The sequence below is a fragment of the Neodothiora populina genome, assembly GCF_041146345.1.
Source record: "Neodothiora populina strain CPC 39397 chromosome Unknown canker_contig_7, whole genome shotgun sequence".
Classification (NCBI taxonomy): domain Eukaryota; kingdom Fungi; phylum Ascomycota; class Dothideomycetes; order Dothideales; family Dothioraceae; genus Neodothiora; species Neodothiora populina.
Window position 1 is genome coordinate 1300080 of NW_027191415.1, and position 20935 is coordinate 1321014.

The 20935-nt window shown below is 53.5% G+C and overlaps 3 protein-coding genes across 3 annotated transcripts; 2 read left to right on the plus strand and 1 right to left on the minus strand.

Moving 5' to 3' along the window:
- Positions 1-2795: 2795 nt before the first annotated feature.
- Positions 2796-5761, minus strand: AAFC00_006476 (uncharacterized protein; the record flags this gene model as incomplete). Its single annotated transcript, XM_069346438.1, has 2 exons — positions 2796-3158; positions 3245-5761. The coding sequence occupies 2 exons, from the start codon at positions 5759-5761 to the stop codon at positions 2796-2798; spliced, it is 2880 nt and encodes a 959-aa protein (XP_069197650.1).
- A 6482-nt stretch (positions 5762-12243) lies between these two features.
- Positions 12244-12876, plus strand: AAFC00_006477 (uncharacterized protein; the record flags this gene model as incomplete). Its single annotated transcript, XM_069346439.1, has 1 exon — positions 12244-12876. The coding sequence occupies one exon, from the start codon at positions 12244-12246 to the stop codon at positions 12874-12876; it is 633 nt and encodes a 210-aa protein (XP_069197651.1).
- A 2791-nt stretch (positions 12877-15667) lies between these two features.
- AAFC00_006478 (uncharacterized protein) lies at positions 15668-20478 on the plus strand (the record flags this gene model as incomplete). Its single annotated transcript, XM_069346440.1, has 5 exons — positions 15668-15868; positions 15933-18636; positions 18692-18832; positions 18888-19033; positions 19090-20478. 5 exons carry the CDS (start codon positions 15668-15670, stop codon positions 20476-20478), a joined length of 4581 nt encoding a protein of 1526 aa, XP_069197652.1.
- Between the last annotated feature and the right edge of the window lie 457 nt (positions 20479-20935).

A 20935-nucleotide genomic window follows, 5' to 3' on the forward strand; every position in this document is an offset into this window, starting at 1 on the left:
AATTCCAGAAGGGATACTGCTTACAGTAATGTTGGGCATGACAAAGAGTACCTACATCTTTATATCTACGGCTACCGTAGATTTACTGTTGGTTCTTTGGTAGTTTAACTGCCGTTTTAGTAATGAGGCCGAGAGTCTACCACCATAATGGGCTGTAGCTTGGTCATCGCACCAGAGGTGTGATTACGACGTGGTCTCTGATCGCGGAACGTATTACACCCATAAGTCATGGAAGAACTGGACATTCTACTATCATACTGCGATGATAGGTTCGTTACTGATGTGGGACGAGGACCCCAACGGTCGACGTGCAGATTGGCGTCGAACGGGTGAGCAGGGTGAAACACTGACTGATCGTCATCGCTGTACGCCAAAGGCAGTGTCAGAGCCGTTCAACAGCACTTTCTGTGTCAGGTACAGCCCGGAAATCGTGAGATCGTATAGAGCTTGGAGGCTGCGAATAGGATTCCAAGCAGTAAGCCTCGGGTGCTGATTTTCGAAAGGTCGAAGTCAAGGATAGGTATGCAGATCAGATGGTTAATTAGTCGGAGCACCAGGTCCAGTATATCTTATCTCGATAAGATTATAGTGTAAAAAGCTTAAACGCTCGGCAACCCAATCAATACTTCAGCCAGTCGACACGCAGGTCGCATGCTCGCGCCTTACGCGTCATGTAGAACAATGGACATATTAGTGAAGTCGACAGATGCGACTCGGATTCTTCTTGGCGAATTGACGTGAGACAAAACAAGGGGTCGCACTTAGGCCACTGTACAACTATCGCAGGTAACAATCCCTGCGAATGGGAGTTCTGCCATTAAACTGCGCAACTTGTGAGCGAAGCCGAAAGCAAGGGATCCCCTCCGGATGCCTGAACTGTCATCTCAATCATCCCTGGAAGAGGATCACAGGAGTTCCAGGATGAGTTGTTAACCATCATTTCTAATGGGCATGTCTGATGTCCTTGTGAAGTGATTGGAAATCCGGCGTATGTGTCAATTTCACCAAATGCAGGTTCACCATTGACCCCAGCAGATGGCCTCGACCCAGCATACCCAACTCGTGGCATCCGGGATTCGACGGGGTCAAACCCTGTCTGCTTTGGCAGATGCTTGAAAGTTCCCCTGCATCCGCGCAACCGACGAGGTTTCCGGCTGCATTATCAGATCCGTCGCGGCTGTGCAAGCAAGCCTGTCGCAGGCGGCCATATCATTATCGCTGACTACAGTATTATTGTGCTCAAGGTGACGCGTTTTCTTGAGTAAGATATAGACGAGCTTTTCTTTGTTCTGCCCGTCGTGGAAGGACGGTTGCCAAGAGAATAAGCCATCGAGTTCTTGTACAGATGAGGAAGAAGAAAAGTCATGTTTCAAGGCTTCGAATGGCGAAGGAAGGCTTGGGGATATCGTCAATCACCGTTTATATTGTCTTGCACGCTTCAGTCTTCCCACTCGAGCGTGGGAATGTTTTCGCGAATTGCACAATGTTCGTTTCGAACGTCTTTACTTGTGGACGATTCGCCCTGATATGGATTGCGATGAGTGGCTTGACTTGGGAATCGAACCAAAAGGACAATGTATAATGGGTGGAAGGCCGGTGCGATCTCTACGCTGTCGAGGTTCGGGGCTTCCTGCCATCCAATGGACGGTATCGGCGATTCCCTCTTCGTCCGTTTACCTATCAAAACATGTCCGAACTCGTGCGAGTCGGCGAATTTCGCTACAGCCTGCTTGCTCAACTCATGCTAAACGTCGAGCAGGTCGCTTACTCGCTACCGGACAAATGGGTGCCCAACCGAACCTTGAACGCTCCTACTGCCTCTCTCTCGGCGAAAGGAAACGTAGAAAACGCTGACATGTGAAGTGGCAGCGCCGGGCTTGCGTACGACACACCAAAGACACGTAGCCCTGCGCTGGACGAGGAAACGTCGATGCGGGCCCTTTTTTCCTTTGAGTTGTGATTAGGCGATCTTTCTGTTCTTTGCACGTCCAGCATTCTTGGGAAAAGCCAAGGCTTAGCAATTGCTGGCACATCTTTTGGTAAAACCAAGTATCATTGTCCAGGTAAGGTAGTAGTCGTAAAGGTGAAGTGAGAAAGTGTAAGCGAAGTGCGATAAAGTACTCGCTTTCTAGCCCCATCAAAGAGAAGATAGAGATCGAGTCCAGGTATATTGGGGTTTCTGTTGCTGGGAGAGTACTGACCGACAGAGAGAGGTGTAGAAAAGAAAGTGGAAAGCTGTTCATGGGGTTAGGACTAGAGGTTGAGAAGAAGACTTCAAGCACATATTCAGTCCATCGCGGTAGGACTTAATGATACGAACCGAAAGTATATTGAAAAGGAATGAGTTGGCAGCGGTGGTGGTTTTAGTAGTTGAGTTTAGCTTCTCGGCGTTAACGATACCATAGTGTTCAAATCGCCATAGATGGGTTTCTCGTGTCTGCAGCTTTCTCTTCTCCCCATTCCTTGACGATATGCATCTTTGCCATATGGTTTTTCTTTCTACATGGGTACATAATTTTTTCCTGACCTGTCATCCATCCATCTACTCATCCATACCGTACATAGACAAACACATCCACATCCACATCCACATACATATGTACATATACACACGTGAGCAACGATACCCCTCATCTTCTCTGAAAATACGAACAATCGTGTTGTATGCCAAGTGCTGGCAAGAACCCTGATTGGGGACAGGGTCGCCTCAGTGACATGGGAGTTCTGAGAACGTCGACTTCTGCTGGCTTAGCTTGGCTTCATGTAGCAACGAGTAGAAGAAAGAAAAAACGCATTCATATATAATAGCCCGCCCTCCACTTGCCATCAGCCACCACATCGAATCTGCATTTCGAACCCCGGCTCCTGGCCCGCTGGATGCCTCCGCTCTGGATCCAAGGAAGTAGATTCTTGCATTGAGACACGTCGAGCACCTCGAGGTCTTTGCATCCAGCCAAAACGTTTTCCACTCCGGCGCCGGTGACCCTCACGCAGCCGCGCACGGACAAGTATCGCAGGTCTAGGAGGTGAAGACCGATTGATCTCAAGGACGAATCGGACACTGCTGAGCCACAGAAGGCGAGGTCGAGGTGGGTCAGATGCGTTAGACCTAGAGAAAGGACTTCTGTCGCTGTGTCGGATAGGGCACAACAGAATGACTTTGGACGCGGACGTTAGTACGAAAATTCAGAGAAAGAGAGCAAGAAAAAGGAGCAAAAGCGAAGAAGAGAAGAGAGGAACTCACCAGATCCAGCTCCCTAAGTTCCCTGGCAGCGTTGGCCACACCGACAATAGCCTGATCCGTCAGATAGGTACAATCGGCCAGGATCAACTTGCGCAGCTTGGGAAAGTTGTGCAGACTCCACTGCTGGAAGCCCTGATCGCTTATACTTGTGCAGCGGGTCAGGTCGATACTCTCGAGGCGTGATGAAGCATGGACAGCTATATGTGCCATGCTCCTGTCCTGAACGTGTTTGCAGTATGACAGAGTAAGACGCTTGAGGTGGGCGGCGCCTATCACTGTGCCCGGAGGCGGTTGATCTGCTGGTGGTGGCGCGTGGTTCTGGACGATGACTCCACGTTTGTTGGGCCGCTTAGGCGCAGGGTTGACGGGCGGCAACAATGGTGCCGCTTGTCCTGGAGGAGGGTGAGGGACGACCCATCCGACTATCCTCGCAAGCAGGTTATCTCCCACCTTTCGACAATTGCTCAGATCGATGTCCTCGAGGTACCTAGCCTTGTTGACGAGATCGAGGATAGCCTGGCCCGTCACGTCCCACACGCTTCTCATCTTCCAACTCCGAATGTCCTCGCCGAACGTCTCCACCAGAGCGTTGAAACCATCGTCGGTGACGTGGAAGCAGTTGTTCATGTTCACATGGCGTGGACGAGCGCCGACGAATGGACAGATGTAATCCTTGATGCTCGAGTCTGTGACATGGCGGTTCAGGCGACCCAGATCGAGGTCATGCAGGATGTCAGGACTCGTCTGTAGCAAGCGGTTCCAATGCCCAGACACGAGACGCAGACGCATGAGGTCGAGCAGCTCGAGGTTCTGGAAGACGGCGACGAGAACAGCGTCAGGTAACCTGCCTCTGCCTGTCCGGCTGGCATTCCTACTCAGCACACTCGGACGGCGACTGACCGGGCGATGTCGTGGAGATGATGGCAGCGAAGAAGGCGTTGGCGAGTGGGGCCGCAATGGCGACGGCATGCGGGCTGCGCCGGGCGGAGAGGGCTGTCGATAGATAGGATCGAAAGCAGACGGAGGTGGACCTTCGGGGGGAGGAGGGGCCAGCGAGCCTCGTCGAGATCTGGAACGCAGACTGTCGAGCTCCTCGTTGAAGTATGGATCAGGATCCAGCGGATCGGCGGAAAGCGGTGAGGTAGGAGTGGGAGTGGCAGCGGCAGCGGGATGAGTGTCTTGGGTGAAGGTGACAGTCGGCACACTCTGCTGCCATGAATCCTGGTGAGGAATAGTGGGCGAAATGTCCATGGCAGAGGAAGGGTCGACCAAGACATGCTCTTGTTGCGCCGCTCTCAGGCGTCTTTTGGCTTCTTGCTCGACCTGTCGTCGTAGTTCCGTAGACCAGTTCCGCCATAATTCATCCACGACTTCACCCGTGATCCGTAGACACTCGACGGCATTGATGCTCCGCACAGTCGCCGTTCTCTTGGGAGCCAGCGACAGACTCGTGACTTCGCCGAAATACTGCCCGGTTTTTAACCTTGCACGCACGCGCGCGTTTGTGTTGGGCAGACTGTCCGTCTTCTGCGTCTGTTGCACACCATTCTGCAATTCCGTCACCACCTCGACCTCGCCTTTGACGATGAAATACACGTCTCGGCCGTGCGTGTCTTGTTTCAAGATGTCTGTGAAGGGAGCAAACGAGCAAGGCTGAGCATTGACGCCCAGAAAATGCAAGATCTCGTCTGGTAAGCCAGAAAACAGCGGCAGCTCTTTCAGGATCTGGCGTACTGTCAGACTAGCATTGCCCAGCACACTCGAGGCAGCCAGCTCGGCCAGACTCGGACTGGGCGATTTCCGTCTCTTGTTGCTGTTGACCTGGCCCTCGACGACCTCTCCACCAGCCTCGCCCATCTCGACATCGTCTGAGATGAAGTCGCGTGAGCGCTTACGCACCCCGGCTGCTAGCACAGTCGGCCTCGTCGCGTTGCCGGCTCCCTTCTTCATGCGATCCAGTATGGACAACCTCTCGGCAGCCTCGTCACGGATGGCGCGCTCCACCGTGGGGAAAGAAGGCAGCACTTTCTTCAGGTCTTCCTTGTTCAGCTTGACCACGAGCGACTTTGCACTGGTGATGATGGTTGCAGTGCGCGGTATGTCCATGAGAATGCCAATCTCGCCAAAGAAGGAGCCGGGCTTCAGCTCTGCGTATGTGCTCTCTCCATCTCTTGATGTCACGCGGACGGCGCCTCGCACCAGCCAGTACATGGACTTGGCATCGTCGCCCTCGGTCAGGATGTACTCGTGCGACTGATGCAGCGAGGGGCGGAGGTACTTGCCAATGGCGCCGAGGAAGGTGTCTGGGGCCGAGGCGAACAGAGGAAACGACCGTAGACGATCTATGAGCTCGAGAGGGAGACCCTGGATGGTGGATGCGTTGAGCGGCGAACCGCGTAGAGGGCGCGAGGGGTTGTAGTCGGAGTCGTATGCTCGCATCAGCGTCAGAGGATCCGTCGACGACAGCGAGGCCGCTCTGGCGGCAGCAGTCTGGGTGTGAGCTGCATAGCGACGCATTGTTTCCTGCTCACAATGACGCCAAGGTCAAGACGAGGACCTTGCTGACTTGCCCGACCGGCCAGTGACAGACAAGATGACAATTGATCAGGCCGTGTCTGCAGCGTGGCGTGTCGAGTCGAGTCGAGGCCAGACGAGACGACTACCAGGTATCAAGCCTGCTTTACTCTAGGACTGACCAGCAGGAGCAAAGTGTCGAGCTCTGTCTCGCCGAATCAGGTTGAGCGGGAAACAGAAGTGATTGTGGGAGAAATATTCCGACTGGATGGCCCAGATGTTATTTGGCGGTGTGTGTCTTAGCTATGGTGTCTTGCAAAGGCAGCCATGCGGGACCGATCGATGCGATTGAGCGATTGACGCCCGGCAATCCAGCGACTTGGATCTGGAACTCCTCAATTTCCAGAGAGATAGATGGAAATGCTCGTGGGTTCTTCTGATTTTCTCTCCACTCTAGACGCGTCAAGCTGACATGGGAGGAAAGAAAGAGCCCCACTGTACCTTTGACGCTCGACAGAGATGTGTATGTGGATGATGGCTGACGTCGACGTCTTGCCCCAACTTTTCTTTACGTGCTGTCTATATCCGAGAAATGGCTGAATTACCTATGCGGGAAACTCGTGTGACGCCTTGGTGGAAATAGGAAACTCAAGGTATAACGTGATTAAAGTAAAAAAGAAACCTCCAGGTAGCTCGAAGCTGGATTGTCAGGCAAGAACAGATGACACTGCGGGGCGGCAAGGACTGAGGAATGGAACACACTCCGTTTTCCCTCACCAATATGGGAAGAGAATAAAGGTCAAGGTCACTGACTACGGTACGGTACAGTACTAGTACCTCTAGCCACTCTCCCAAACACCGAGCGGTGGATCCTATCGATTGAATGAGTGGTTGATAATGATATGATGTATTCCACAAGTAGAGAATCATCCATGGACAATCTTGTCCTCTTCCGAAGCTTCTTTTGCGAGTCGAGATCTCTGGTCTCTAGTCCACCACAATGCAGCGGCCCGCAGGATAGTTGTCCCTGATAAGTGATTATAATTACTAAACTTCAAGGTGATTTGCAGTTACTGTATGTCAAGAGACTCCACTGCTGTATGCTGTAGGTACTGTAAGGTACGATACAAGAAACTTCCCTTCCCCAATTCGATTTCAGGGAAAACGGGCAGAGCACGAGCTCCCTCCCAGGAGCACAGAACTTGGAAGGCATGATGCGCGCCTCCCGCAAAGAATGACGACGCCGAAGCATGCACGTTCGCTCCCAGCTCAGTAAAGCGTGTATCCTTAGTGCTAAGACGTAAGGTTAGTCCCAATACACTTTCGACCGCCAGCAGCCATCACCGCATCCAAATGTGATGCGTCCATATGAAGCATTCAAAGGCCCACTGTGCTGCCTCGGCCCGCCTTTTAGTATCTCTGGTCTATTCCGCTTACCTTACCGCATGCTGCACGAGAACCCCTGCTTTTCCCCTCTCCACCTTCTAGGCAACGTTTCTAGATTATTCCTTGTGCAAGTCACAAATACTGTACAAAACCTCACTGATAAGTCGTTCTGAGCTCTAGATCTCCTGGGGGCCTGCGATATCTGAAACGCTATAGTGACCAGAAACGGCCATCCTTTCCCGTGTGCTACTCGTGCCCTCTTCTCAATGCATCGGCAGTGGAGTATCGTACTTGTACAGCGTGCTTGTGCAATCAAATCATCTTGCCCACGGGGACCCTGACCCTGGAGCGCCCAGAGGATCTTTTTCGCGGCACAGAACAGACTAACCCAAAGCTGTTCTGGGCATCCGTCCTCGACGAGACCTGACCGTCACGCCGAGCACACATTGCTGTATACTAAGACCTGTGTGGTAAAGTACTGGTGATCACTGTCGTGGTAAAATGTTGGAAAGCGGTCTGCAGCTGCGACAAGCTGTACGTCGGTCTGCACTTTTCTTCCTCTTCTCATCAACTCTCGACCTTTTCATCAATTGCAGTGCAATCAATCGACTAGCTGTGGCACTTGTTTTTCGCTGACACTTTCGCTCTTCGGCCATCTTCTGCTTGGACATTGTACGAGTAAGACAGCTCTCCCGCAGCGAGGACCATTGCGCTACAAACCTCACAATACCCACCGCCGAAGCATGGGAGAAAGTCAAATGGCTCTATCTTACCCTGTATGTTTGTGCCAGAGCTTATCTTTGGCCATGCAAGCTGGAACCGTTCCCCCACAATGCATGCTGCAGCAATACCAAGCTTCAGCCTGCACATTTCACCCGCTTGTGCCCCGATAATTGATTGCCTCGCTTCACAGTGGCGGCGACTTGCATGCATCACGCACTGCACGGCAACTATGCCTGACAAACCCATGAGCCTACCCATGGTATGAATCCATATGGTGCTGTGATGCACACAGATCTGGCATACCTTACCTTACTCCATCCTTATCGCCAAGATTTGCCAATCGCCAATATCGTCAACGTCATGAGTCGTCGAGCTGACTGATTGAAGTGCTTTGATATCACGACTACAATATTATGAGTATGACAATGGCTCATAAAATATGACTCGTCTTGATCATCTCACACACAACAACAAAACTCTACCTATTCGCAAGTTTGATCAGTGTTTCAGCAGCACAGATCGACCCTGTTGCAGCTCTGCAGTCTGCCCTACAAGTACAAAGACATAACGCGTATTGCCGGGCTGACCAAAACCCGAACCTGGACGTCTGGGATCCACTTGTACTCTCTTGGCTAGATCGGATCCTTACCGAGTCTAAGCGCATTCGGGATCCCCCTCAACTTGCTAGCAGTGTCGAGTCTACTGGACATGGGTGGATGACTGTTTCTGTCTCGATTGTTGATCGTTGATATTCGTCAGCCTCTTCTCGTGGAACGATAGTCATGACCGACGAGGCGGAGTCGAGTCTTGGGTGAAGCGAAAAAGACAACAGCCGCGTCACTGACTATGGCGGACCTATTCAATACTAGTCGCATATCGTCGATCGATCTGACTGCCGCTTCTCCTCCAACATCTACAGACAACGCCCATGCTTTACCCGCTCAGCCATACCAGGCTTTGGGAACAGCTACTCCTCCGCCTCAATCCTCATTCAATACCGCGCCTGCGCCTGCGCCTGCGCCTCTTAGAGATGCCAATGGTCGAATCCTAAATCCGCGCTCTTGCGTCACTTGTCGTCGACGAAAGGTCAAATGCAACAAGACGCATCCATGCGCCAATTGCATCCGTCAACACATTGAGTGTGTCTTTCCCACCCCTGGTCGGGCGCCGAGGAAGGCGAGGAAGACTGGCGATTCCAGAGATGCAGAGCTTCTTGCCAGACTTCGCCGCCTTGAGGGCGTTGTCAAGCGCATGGGAGTCGATCCGGTCACCGAGGAACCGGTCGGAGACACCGTCATGAACAACGTCGAGGAACCTGATGAGGATGACGAGGACGAAGCAGACGCACAAGGTCCGGCATCAAGGCCGGCGCTGAGACAGGACACAGAAGGAGGCTCTGATCATCACATCGAGCAAGATGATCTACTCAGTCATCGAGCATCGTGTCCCGCGGAGCTTGCGGCCTCGGTACAGGAAGACCCGACCTCAACTGAACGCCTCCCACCACAGGTGAGAGATCCGTTAGGCAGCGGAGGGTCTGAGCACCGCTTTGGTCGCCTCGTGGTCAACGAAGGAAAGTCGCGATACATCAACAGTTCCTTCTGGGCTAGCCTGAGTACCGAAGTCGAGGATCTCAAGGGAATCCTCAACGATGATACCGACGAAGACGACGAAATCTCGCCGAGTGCTCCAGCTGTGCAATCCGGTCAGCGCCAGGCTTGGGTCTTCAGCTTCAGCTCTCAAAATGTCGACATGTTGTCACTGCACCCTTTGCCTGACCAACTATCCACCTACTGGGATATCTACAAGGAAAACGTAGACCCCCTCGTCAAGCTCGTTCACATACCAAGCCTAGAGCCCACGGTGCTGGCCGCCGCGTCTCATCTGGCCAATCTGTCTAAAAGCTTCGAGGCGTTGCTGTTTGCCATGTATTATGCCGTCGTCACCAGCCTTGGCCCCGAGGATTGCCTGAGTAGACTGCACGAAGAGCGAGGAACGCTACTGGCGAGATACAAATTCGCTGTCGAGCAAGCTCTGGCACGAGCCAACTTCTTGACCACCGAAGAAATTGTTGTGCTGCAATCTTTTGTCATCTTCCTCATTTGTCTTCGCAGGAACAATGATGCCCGAGTCATATGGACGCTCACGGGCTTGATCGTTCGCATTGCTCAGACCATGGGCATTCATCGAGACGGTCAACACTTTGGCCTTGCTCCCTTCGAGATCGAGATGCGAAGACGGCTGTGGTGGCAGGTCTGCATCCTAGACGTCCGCGCCTCCGAAGACCATGGCTGTGACCCTACCATCGTTGAGCAGTCTTTTGACACCAAGATGCCACTGAACGTCAACGACGTTGACCTAGATCCTCAGATGAAAGCGCTGCCACAAGAGAGAGTGGGTTGCACAGATATGACCTTCAGCTTGATCCGCTTCGAGGTCGCCAACACCTTCCGTCGCATCAATTACATCCCGCCCGGGACACCGCGCGCTTGCGGCGACTTTTACGCTTCCGTGTCGCTGGAAGACAAGGAGCGCTGGATCACCGAGTGCCATGAGCGGCTGGAACAGAAGTACCTCAAGTACTGCGACATGACTGTGCCATTGTTCTGGGTGACGGCCACAGTGGCACGCCTTATGATGTCCAAGATGTGGCTCATGGTATATCACCCATTCCAACGTCAGGGTGGCGGCAAAAGTCTGTCTGGCGAGATACGCGATAAGCTGTTCATCACGAGCCTCGAAAACATTGAGTACTCGCTTCTTTTAGAGACCGAAGCGCGCACAATGAAGTGGGGCTGGCTGTTCCGTACATATATGCAATGGCATGCCTTTGCGTTCATGCTTAGTGAGCTATGTCATCGCACGCGGGGCGAGCTTGTCGAGCGTGCCTGGGTTTCCGTGGAGAGGTCACAAGACGGACGCTGGGCCACAGCTACGGTGACACAGGGCGGCGGCCGCAACGGCCATCTCTGGCGGCCGCTTGTGCGTCTGTTGAACAAAGCACGACTCGCACGTAAGAAAGCAATCATCGAAGATCAAGCCGCCTCGTTCAAAACCGCGAGGGCGACGGCGGCGGCGTCTCTGGGTTTAAGTGCTACTCCGACGCCGCCTCCTGGCTCGACGATGCCTCGACCATACCTGATACGGGCCCCGTTGAGCGCAGCCCAGCTGCAGCGCTTCATGTCTTCGCCAGCATACGGCACGAAGCCGATTGACTCGACCACACTGATGCGTTCTCCAAAGCTGCAAGACTCTATGGACATGAACGATGATATGGACGTATCGCCTATGGTCCCGAATGTGGCTGACGACTCCGCCGAGCCGCGGATACCCCTGGTACATGAAATACTGGATCAGCAACGCCTGGAGCAACAGTCTCGCGCAGCACAGCTCAATGCGCAAAACGCAGCGTTTGGCACTTCGATTCCATCACCTCCGGGGTTTGGTCCTTTCGGCGCCGCAAGCTTCAGTCCAGCAGCGTCGAGGGGGTCGACATCGTTGGCGCAGCAAGGCCAGAACAGGACTTCAACGACAACATCGACATCTCCTCCACCCCGGCCATTCAGCTTTGGCACTGTTTCGGCAAGTCACACAGGCATGCCTTCGATCATGGATGGCAGCGGTGACGGGTTTGGCCGTCACAGCAACCTCAATTGTAATAGTATAAATGGCATGGAGACTACTCCACCAGGCTTTTCACCCTTCGATGCCACCACTGGCGAGATCGATTGGGCGAATTGGGACGATATGGTCAGGCAGTTCGGTGTGGACGCAGCCGACCCGAACGGCAGTGATGGGAACGGAGCGCAAGCTACGACAGTGAATGGAAACGGCACAGGCATAGGAGACACGTGGAATGGGTCAGGGTGGAGCTCGGGTTTGGGCATGGGCGGTATGGGTATCGGCGGCGGTGTCATGTTCTGATGTGCCAACATGACTGTTTAATATGATGGGTCCTGTATATTTTCCTGCCATACTCTCTGCTCTTCTATATGATATATTGTTTATATATAAGCAAGTTTTGTGTTTCTATTGCCAAGGACGATATGACGCTGGCCGGACCTCGGTGGCGTGGCAAGTGCCTCTCCAAATCATGACGATTCGATTGTTGTTATCGATAAGGCCAGCTAGATCTCGCCATCGCAGGCAAATGACAATTTCAAAGCAGAAGATTCCATGTCGATATCTTCCTTTCCACAACATTGACATCTTACTCATCTCTGCAATACACAGTCGCACGGCACGATTACTATCCTGCATAGATTGTGTTCCTCGAGGTCCACAATCGTACCTGACCCACCGTCAAAACGAAGTCCCTCTCACTCTCCATCCTCATCGCCACCCTCCTGGTTGGAGTCTTGAGCGCCACAACAACCATGTCGACCATCAACAACATCTTCGCCCGCCTCACGCGCCCCTTCTCCACGACCAACACCCTGCGCTTCGGCCCCGAAGGCACTTCAGGCACCTCATCATCGACGACCATCCCCGAAGGCATGCAGAAAGCCACCATCGCAGCAGGCTGCTTCTGGGGCCCCGAGCACATGTACAGACACCACTTCCCGCGCGACGCCATCATCTCGACCAAAGTCGGGTACATCGGCGGCGACACTTCCAACCCTTCGTACCGCGCCGTGTGCTCGGGCAGCACCGGCCACGCCGAAGCCTTCCAGATGGTTTTCGACCCGCAGAAGGTGTCGTATAGGTCTCTGCTCGAGTTCTTCTATCGTATGCATGACCCCACGACTCTGAACCGCCAGGGACCAGACACGGGAAGTCAGTACCGCAGTGGGATCTTCTATCATGATGACGAGCAGGAGAAGATCGCCAGGGAGATCACCAAGAAGGTGCAGGAGCAGTGGTGGAAGGACGGCAAGGTCGTCACGGAGATTCTGCCCGCGGGCAGGTGGTGGGATGCTGAGGAGTATCACCAGTTGTATCTCGATAACAACCCCGGCGGTTATGAGTGCCCGAGTCACTTTTTGAGAAAGTTTCCGGATCTGCAGTAAGGTAGTTACGGCGCTGTAGCGAGTACTGTATCATTATGTCTTTTTGTCGTGTCATCACATAACCAGACCTACGAAACAATCTCTTGTCCTTTTTCTCGTCCTAGAGACAGGATTGGCTGGCTCGACACGGACATCGGCAGCTACTTGGTCAATAAAACATCAGGACGGAGACCATCTGTGTATTCAACCAATTCTCTTGATCTGCCGGCGTGTATATCTACAACCCGTGTATCCCCAAAGGCGAATGAGAACCGGCGGTTATGAGGAGGGGACAACGCAATCACATCACCTGCAAAGTAGCTACCCCCAGACGACAACTATCCAAACAAAGTCCACCTGATCGCGTCGAGCGCATGCTCTCTTGGCTGCTATATAGACGGTGGACGCGGGATCGTGGGCTTCTATGTAGAACTGTAGACTGGGACGTGTACACTTTGTGTGTTAACCCATGTATATACTATACCTGGGCGTATAGTGGTTTCCACCAAATGTGAGCTGGACCGAAGTAGAGCTGATCTTCATGACGTATCATGAAAGAAAACCCTCCACAAGTATTGTATAGTAGGGGTCTAGGTACTCTTGCTGCTCATCCGTTCTGTAAGGTATCCAGTACAGGCTCTACAGTACTTCTGATACAGACGAGTCTGCAACCAAAAGGTGTGTATCTGTATGCTGTGAATAAGGATAATGTTGAGCCGAGCAAACGTTTCAATTCACGCTTCGGACGGCACTGCAGGTTTGACAGGTCATTGGAGAAAAAGGTTAAGTGACCCACTGTGCGGAGCTTAGAGTACGTACCGTAGCCTGCGAACCGCCGGGGCGGGTAGAACGTAGGGCAGGGCAAGGTAAGGTAAGCGCTCCCGTCCTACCCGTTTTTGTGTGTTTGCGCTCTCTTAACAGCTCTCACTGGAAGTCCTGAGGTGGTTTCAAGTTCCTTCACCATTGGGGGTTTTGCGTAATGTGTTGCTGCACAGGCTGCTGACGATGGATGATGATGATGATGATGATGCCTACGATGACTATGATGCAAGAAGACGTCTGAGCACACGCAACAGAAAGGGGGGGCTGTGTTTGATCTACTACTAGCTACACCACAGAACGGCATGCTTTCTTTCCCTGTGTGGGTACAAGTACTGTACTACTGGTAAGTGTGTGGCTGGTGAGAGAAACAAAAAGTGGCAGCTTCTGCTCCTTGATCTGAGCTTGGCGTGGTTCGGGGGTGTCCACTGATGTTCAATTTTTTGCGTTTAATTTCTTTAGTCCCTCGCGTCAAGGGTGCCGTTGCCGACGCTTGTCGCTGCTGCTGGTGCTGCTTGTCATCGTTGGGGTGGTTTGTGCCATGCTGATGCTGCTGCTGCTGCTGCTGCGCCACGGGAAATTGTGGAGAAGGGAGAGGAGAGAGAGAGAAAGAGAGGGGCCGAGAGAGGTCTGGTCGTCGTTCTTTTCATTTCTTCATTAAAGCTCCCCTTGGAATATGCTGCCGGGAGTCTTCGAGATGGGATGCATGTCTGATACCTCAGATAGAACAATGAGGGTCTAGACGTGGAAGGGTAAGGTACTTGTTCTACTCGTACCTGTCCAGTAGCTCAATCTTGGAGTCCCTCGTAAAGCGGCCCGTTTGTTCTAAGGCGGGGGGGGGAGGGGGGACTCGAAGGGTTCGGGGCATTGTACCCTTACCCTTACCCTTACCCTTAGCATTTAGCAGCTTGGAGAAGATACATTATTGTGCTACATTACTGTAAAGCTCTAGAAGAAGGAGAGAAGAGCGATGCTGCATTAATTGGACTATCTCACAGAAGGTGTCTGTCTCGAGCAAGCTCTGGACTCGTTGAAAAGCACAGGAAGAGCTTCGTAATCCAACCGATGCTTTACTTTTCCAACTTCTTCCCCATCTTCTTCTTCTTGTTCTCTGGCCGGCCCTTGTTGTTAGTGGCTTTGCTGTGGTTTTCTTGGCTTACCGTGCTCCCGCGGATCTGTGTTGATTTGCATCGCCCTCTTCCCTTCTCCAATTCTTGCATGTCATCGAGTCTTCTGCCCTGAGTTTCTGTCATTGCTTGCTTGCCTGCCTGCCTCGCTCGTCTCTATCATAAATTACCTTACCTTCTGACCTGTAAGATCTCGTCCCCTTTGCTTTCTGTCGGTCACCAATCGTATACACATCTATATCGCAACAACCCTGTACCTGTTGTTGTTGTTGTTGCCTACTCTTGCCCTACGTGTTCCATTTCTCCAACATCTAGATACAGTCCTGCATAACACACCTGAACACGCCGCCGCCTGCGATCGTCACCACCAACCATTGAATCGTGTCACATGATACGTAACTTGGTCTAATCGAATAAGCTATAACAAAACCAAAAAGGCATCCGTACAACACACACAACAACACAGCACAGCAAAGCAAAGCAAGCAAGCAGAGCTGCTATACAGCTACTTGTACCTAGCTTAGCCACGCATCCTGGTCGCACTTGTTCTCCGAATCAAGGAATCTTATCGAGGTTCCCCGTCATCCGCGATAAGCTGATCCCGCCCTCGCTCTCACCTGTTCACAATCAACCGCCCACTCGGTCAATCGCTCTTCACCTGAGCTTAGTGTATCGGTAGCTTTTTGACACTCATCTCCAACGGGCAGCCGCCGACGAAACTGACGACTGCAGTGTCGCTGTGTGTCTTTTGTCATTGTCGACCCACCGTCTTGACGCCTGCGCATGCTATACTGAGGTAGCAACAACAAACAAACGATCCACAGCCCTTCTGATCTGCTGCACCCAAACACAAAGGCTAGGGAAAGATGCATGGAGCGACTGGAGGAGAGGCTGCTGCCGAGCTAAAACAGCAGGGCGCCTTCGAGGCTGCTCGCGACCCGCAAAGCAATGTCACCGCCGAAGAGGCGGAGAGGAAAGCAGTAGCGGAATCTAGAAGAGCCGGTGCTGCCGTCTTTGCATTCGACCCTGACGCTTCGGCCGAGGAAAAGGCCAAGCAGGCCAAAGCCGTGAGTTTTCTTTGCTGATTCTGTTAGTCGGTCACTCACCCTCTCTCTCTCTCTCTCTCGCTAGGCTCTCCCTCCCGAACTCCAACACATCCGCAAGCACCAGAACGCCGCACTGCTCTCGGACCAGGATGGTGGAAAGCCCGAGTACAATCTCACCACTGCGTCCAGAGACGCCGCTGCCGCTCTCCCTGCCACTCCCTCGTCCACCACTGCTCCAACCGCCAACGGGCTGATCCAGGATGAGGACGAATGGGGGAAAGTTGGATGGGAACCCCGCTTCGGGAACCCTGCCGACAAGGAAGAGGAGACGTACGTCGATCACCAAGATTACCTCGAGGGCAAGATCCCGGACAAGTTCTTCGGCGACTGGTACCAGAATGCCGCCGTCATCGTCTTTGCCTGCCTTGCGTCGTATGTCGTGGCCATTCTCGGAGGAGGTCTGGGATGGATCTTCATCGTCATGGCCTGCTGCGGCACATACTATCGCACCTCGCTCCGGAGAGTGCGGAGGAACTTCCGCGACGACATCAACAGAGAACTGGCCAAGTCGAGGCTGGAGACGGACAATGAATCGCTCGAGTGGATCAACAGCTTCCTCGTCAAGTTCTGGCCCATCTACGCCCCCGTCCTCTGCGCCACCATCATCAACAGCGTCGACCAGGTCCTGTCCACGTCGACTCCCGCCTTCCTCGACTCGATGCGCATGAAGTTCTTCACTCTCGGCACCAAGCCCCCACGTCTCGAGCACGTCAAGACGTACCCCAAGGCCGACGACGACATCGTCCTGATGGACTGGAAATTCAGCTTCACCCCCAACGACACGGCCGATCTGACCGCTCGACAGGTCAAGAACAAGATCAACCCCAAGGTCGTGCTCGAGGTGCGTGTGGGAAAGGGCATGGTCAGCAAGGGTCTGGACATCATCGTCGAGGACATGGCCTTTTCCGGCCTCATGCGCGTCAAGGTCAAGCTCCAGATCCCCTTCCCACATATCGAGAGAGTCGAGGTCTGTTTCCTCGAGCGACCCGTGCTTGATTACGTGTGCAAACCTCTCGGTGGTGACACGTTCGGTTTCGACATCAACTTCATCCCTGGTCTCGAGTCCTTTATCCAGGAACAGATCCATGCCAACCTCGGTCCCATGATGTACGCTCCAAACGTCTTCCCCGTCGAGATCGCCAAGATGCTTGCTGGAAACCCCGTCGATCAGGCCATCGGTGTGCTGCAGGTCACTTTCCACGGTGCCAGAGGGCTGAAAAACCCCGACAAGTTCTCCGGCACTCCAGACCCCTACGCCGTCGTGTCCATCAACAACCGTGAAGCTCTGGGTCGCACCAAGACTGTCACGGAGAACGCCAACCCTCGCTGGAGCGAGACTGTGAATGTGGTCATCACCAGTCTCAAAGATGCCCTCACCCTGCAGGTCTTCGATTACAATGATTTCAGAAAGGACAAGGAACTCGGCACTGCCACCTTTGCTCTGGATCAGTTCGAGACCGAGAACATCCACGAAGGCCTGGCTCTTGAAGTCATGGCCAATGGTCGTGCTCGTGGTGTCATTCTGGCGGACATCCGATTCTTCCCCGTGCTCGAGGGTGTGACGCTTCCTGACGGCACCGTCGAGCCTCCTCCCGAAAGCAATACCGGTATCCTCAAATTCACCGTCGAAAGTGCCAAAGAGCTCGATGGCAGCAAGAGCATGATCGGGCAATTGAGCCCTTACGCCGTTCTCTTGCTCAATGGCAGAGAGGCCCACATCTCCAAGAAGCTCAAGCGAACCAACAACCCCATCTGGCCTGACGCCACAAAGGAAATGCTCATCACAGATCGTAAGAAGACGAAACTCGGCGTCGTCATCAAAGATGATCGAGATCTCGCTGCCGATCCTATTCTCGGCACGTATCAGCTCAAACTCGACGACATATTGGAACTGATGAGCAAGGGCCAGGAGTGGTACAACCTGGCAGGCACCAAGACCGGCCGTGTCAAGATGATGGCGACATGGAAGCCTGTCGCTCTGTCTGGCTCTCTCGGAGGATCCGGAGGGTACATCAAACCCATCGGTGTCATGCGCTTGCACTTCAAAGGTGCCAAAGACCTCAAGAACCTTGAAGCCATGGGCAAGTCGGATCCGTACGTGCGTGTCATGCTCTCTGGTGTCGTCATGGGCCGGACCGTCACCTTCAAGAACAACCTGAACCCCGACTGGGATGAGATCGTCTATGTTCCTGTCCACACGAACCGTGAGAAGCTTTTGCTCGAGGTCATGGACGAGGAGAATCTGGGTAAAGACAGGTCGTTAGGTATGGTCGAATTGTCAACTTCGGACTATTTGCGCCAAGGCGAATCAGGCGAGTATGAAATCTACGACTCGAAGGAGGTCCTTACCCACCCCCTGCGTCTCGGCCCTAAGAGTCCGCCAAAGGGCGTTCTCACTTACACGGCCTCTTTCTACCCTGCCCTCAATGTCGTGGACCCCGAAGACGAGGAATCGGAAGCTGGCAGTATTCGTCGTCCTAGCATTGACTCGCGCAAGAGTGGAGAGCTCCAGCCGCGCAAGAGTGGCGAGAGTCTTGCTCCGAACGGTCGTGCTAGGAGTAACACGGGCGGAACATCAAGCTCTCTCAAGCCTCCTGCCTCGCCCGGAACAGACATGATGAGAGCACTCGAGAGTAATCAGGCTGACCAGGAGAGCATTCCGGACGGCGTCAGTGTCCGCAAAGAGGTTCCCAAGGTGAAGATCACGGTGGACGATCTGCAACAATATGGTAGGAGATCCGAAATTTACTCTTTCATTGATACATTGACTGACTATCTGCGCAGAATCTGGACTGTTCGTCTTCAAGCTCATCGAGGGCGAATTTTCTTCTCAAGGATGCCATGTCGAGATTCTCATCGACGACAATCTCTTCCCGTCCTACAGTTCCGCTAAAGCCAAGGCGAAGCAACACACGTTCAACGAGAGTGAGTTTTTCCAAGGTGCAACAAGAGCAGAACATGCTGACTGTTTTTTCTCTAGTCGGCGATGCCATGGTCCGCGAACTTGATCTCTCCAAGATCACCCTTCGACTCGTCGAGGAGGTTGACAACAAGGGAGATGACGAGGACAAACATGTCAAGGCTAAGCTCACCGGCAATACGCTCGACGTCCTGAGGAGATGTTTGGTAAGTCTTGACTGTAATCATGTGGCATGACGACAAGAACTAATAAAACAATGCAGTACCAACCGACTGTGCTCACAATGAAAGACAGCCAGGGTCGCGATAACAAGATTACGGTCGAGGCAAAGTATCTTCCCGTAAAAATGCAGCTCGACCCGTCCGAATCTCTGAACAACCAGGGTAACCTGAGGGTGGAAGTACTCGATGCTGCTGATCTGCCTGCGGCTGATCGCAACGGATACTCTGACCCATACTGCAAGTTCCGCCTGAATGGCAAAGATGTCTTCAAGACAAAAACGCAAAAGAAAACGCTTCACCCTGCGTGGAACGAGTTCTTCGAGGTGCCTGTCAGATCGAGGACGGCAGCCAGCTTTGAGCTCAGCGTCTTTGATTGGGACTTTGGCGACAAGGCCGATTTGCTCGGCAGAGCTGTCGTCGACCTCACTGCTTTGGAGCCCTTCCGCAAGCAGGAAGTCGTTATTGGCCTGGACGGTAAGAGTGGTACGGTGAGGCTTAGCATGCTTTTCAAGCCTGATTATGTCACCCGCGCACGCCAAGGCTCAAGCACTATGGCTGGCACTTTCGCCGTTCCTGGAAAGATTGTGGGCGCCCCAGTCAAGGGGGTCGGAAAGGGTGCCATGTTTGTTGGTGGCACTGTTACTAAGGGTGCCAGCTTCCTTGGCCGTGGCTTTCGACGCAGAAAGTCGACAAGCGTCTCAGGCAATGGCGACAACGGCGCGGAAGACGGTGACACCATTGTCGACGAAGACACGTCAGCGCCTTTCTCGAATGGTGCAGCGTCCGGTTCCCCGCCCTCCTCTCGTGATGTGATTCCGTCCATTGAGACCCCAGGCACACCATCTTCGCGCGTTCGTAGCAATGGCTCGACCCTGACCGGCTCACCTGTCAAGGGACGTCCTAGCTTGGCAGCCGACATGGGCACGGCAATCATAAGTGTCGTGGCTGCATCAGGCTACACGGAAGGCAAGAGAATCGAAGTGCGCGTGGCTCATGATGGACCCAGAGGTCTAAAGGAAGTGATCCGCACGAAGCCAGTCAAGGCAAAAGACGAGACTGTCAATTGGGATGATGCTCCCGAGAAGAGGATTACCTGCACTGCCGATTCGTCGTTCAGGGTTGCAGTCAGGGAGCATCATATGGTGGGTGGAGGCAACGAGCTCGGAGAGGCCAGTTTCTTTGTCGACGACACCTCAGCCGGCGGCAGCGAAAAGGAAGTCAAGGTCGGGGCAGGATTTGTCACCCTCCGCACTCGATTCGAAGCTGGAGCTTCGTCGTCTGCGTCTCCTCCTCCTGACCTGGCCAGTGTGCCCAGCCGTGACGTTCCAGGCAGCAGAGGCAGCGCATTGGGCGCCGGTTTCGGCGGTGGCAGCGTCAGAAAGAGCTTCATGGGACGAAGAGACAGAAGCGTGACTCCAGGCGGACCTTAGTCGAGTTCTTCAGTAGCAGCGACAAAACCAGCGTCGTCCATGTCGGATGGGTTCCTATCTGCCGCAGCAGTGGCACCGACGTCTGTGAACGCTTCGGCCTTTTCGGTTCCTCATCACCATGGTCACTACGACGAAGAAAGGCGTCTTCTAGAGTCTACCCACCGGCAATGGCACCCGGTGTCTTCTTCGATTCATCTTCCAAAGAGGAACAGGTCGTCAAGGGACGGATCCTCTTCTTCTGCTTCGTCGTCTTCTCAGTACTTTCCAAGGACTGTGCGAAGCACTTCTTCTGCCCATGCATTAGGTAGTGGTGGCAGCGGCGGGGAAACGGGACCGAGAGGCGCAAAGGAGAATCGAAGCGGCAGCGGTGATGTTCCAAGAGGCCGTCACCAAGACGACCACCACGAGAAGGGATCCAAACATATGCAAGGAAAGCAGCAAAAGCGTAAGACGAGAC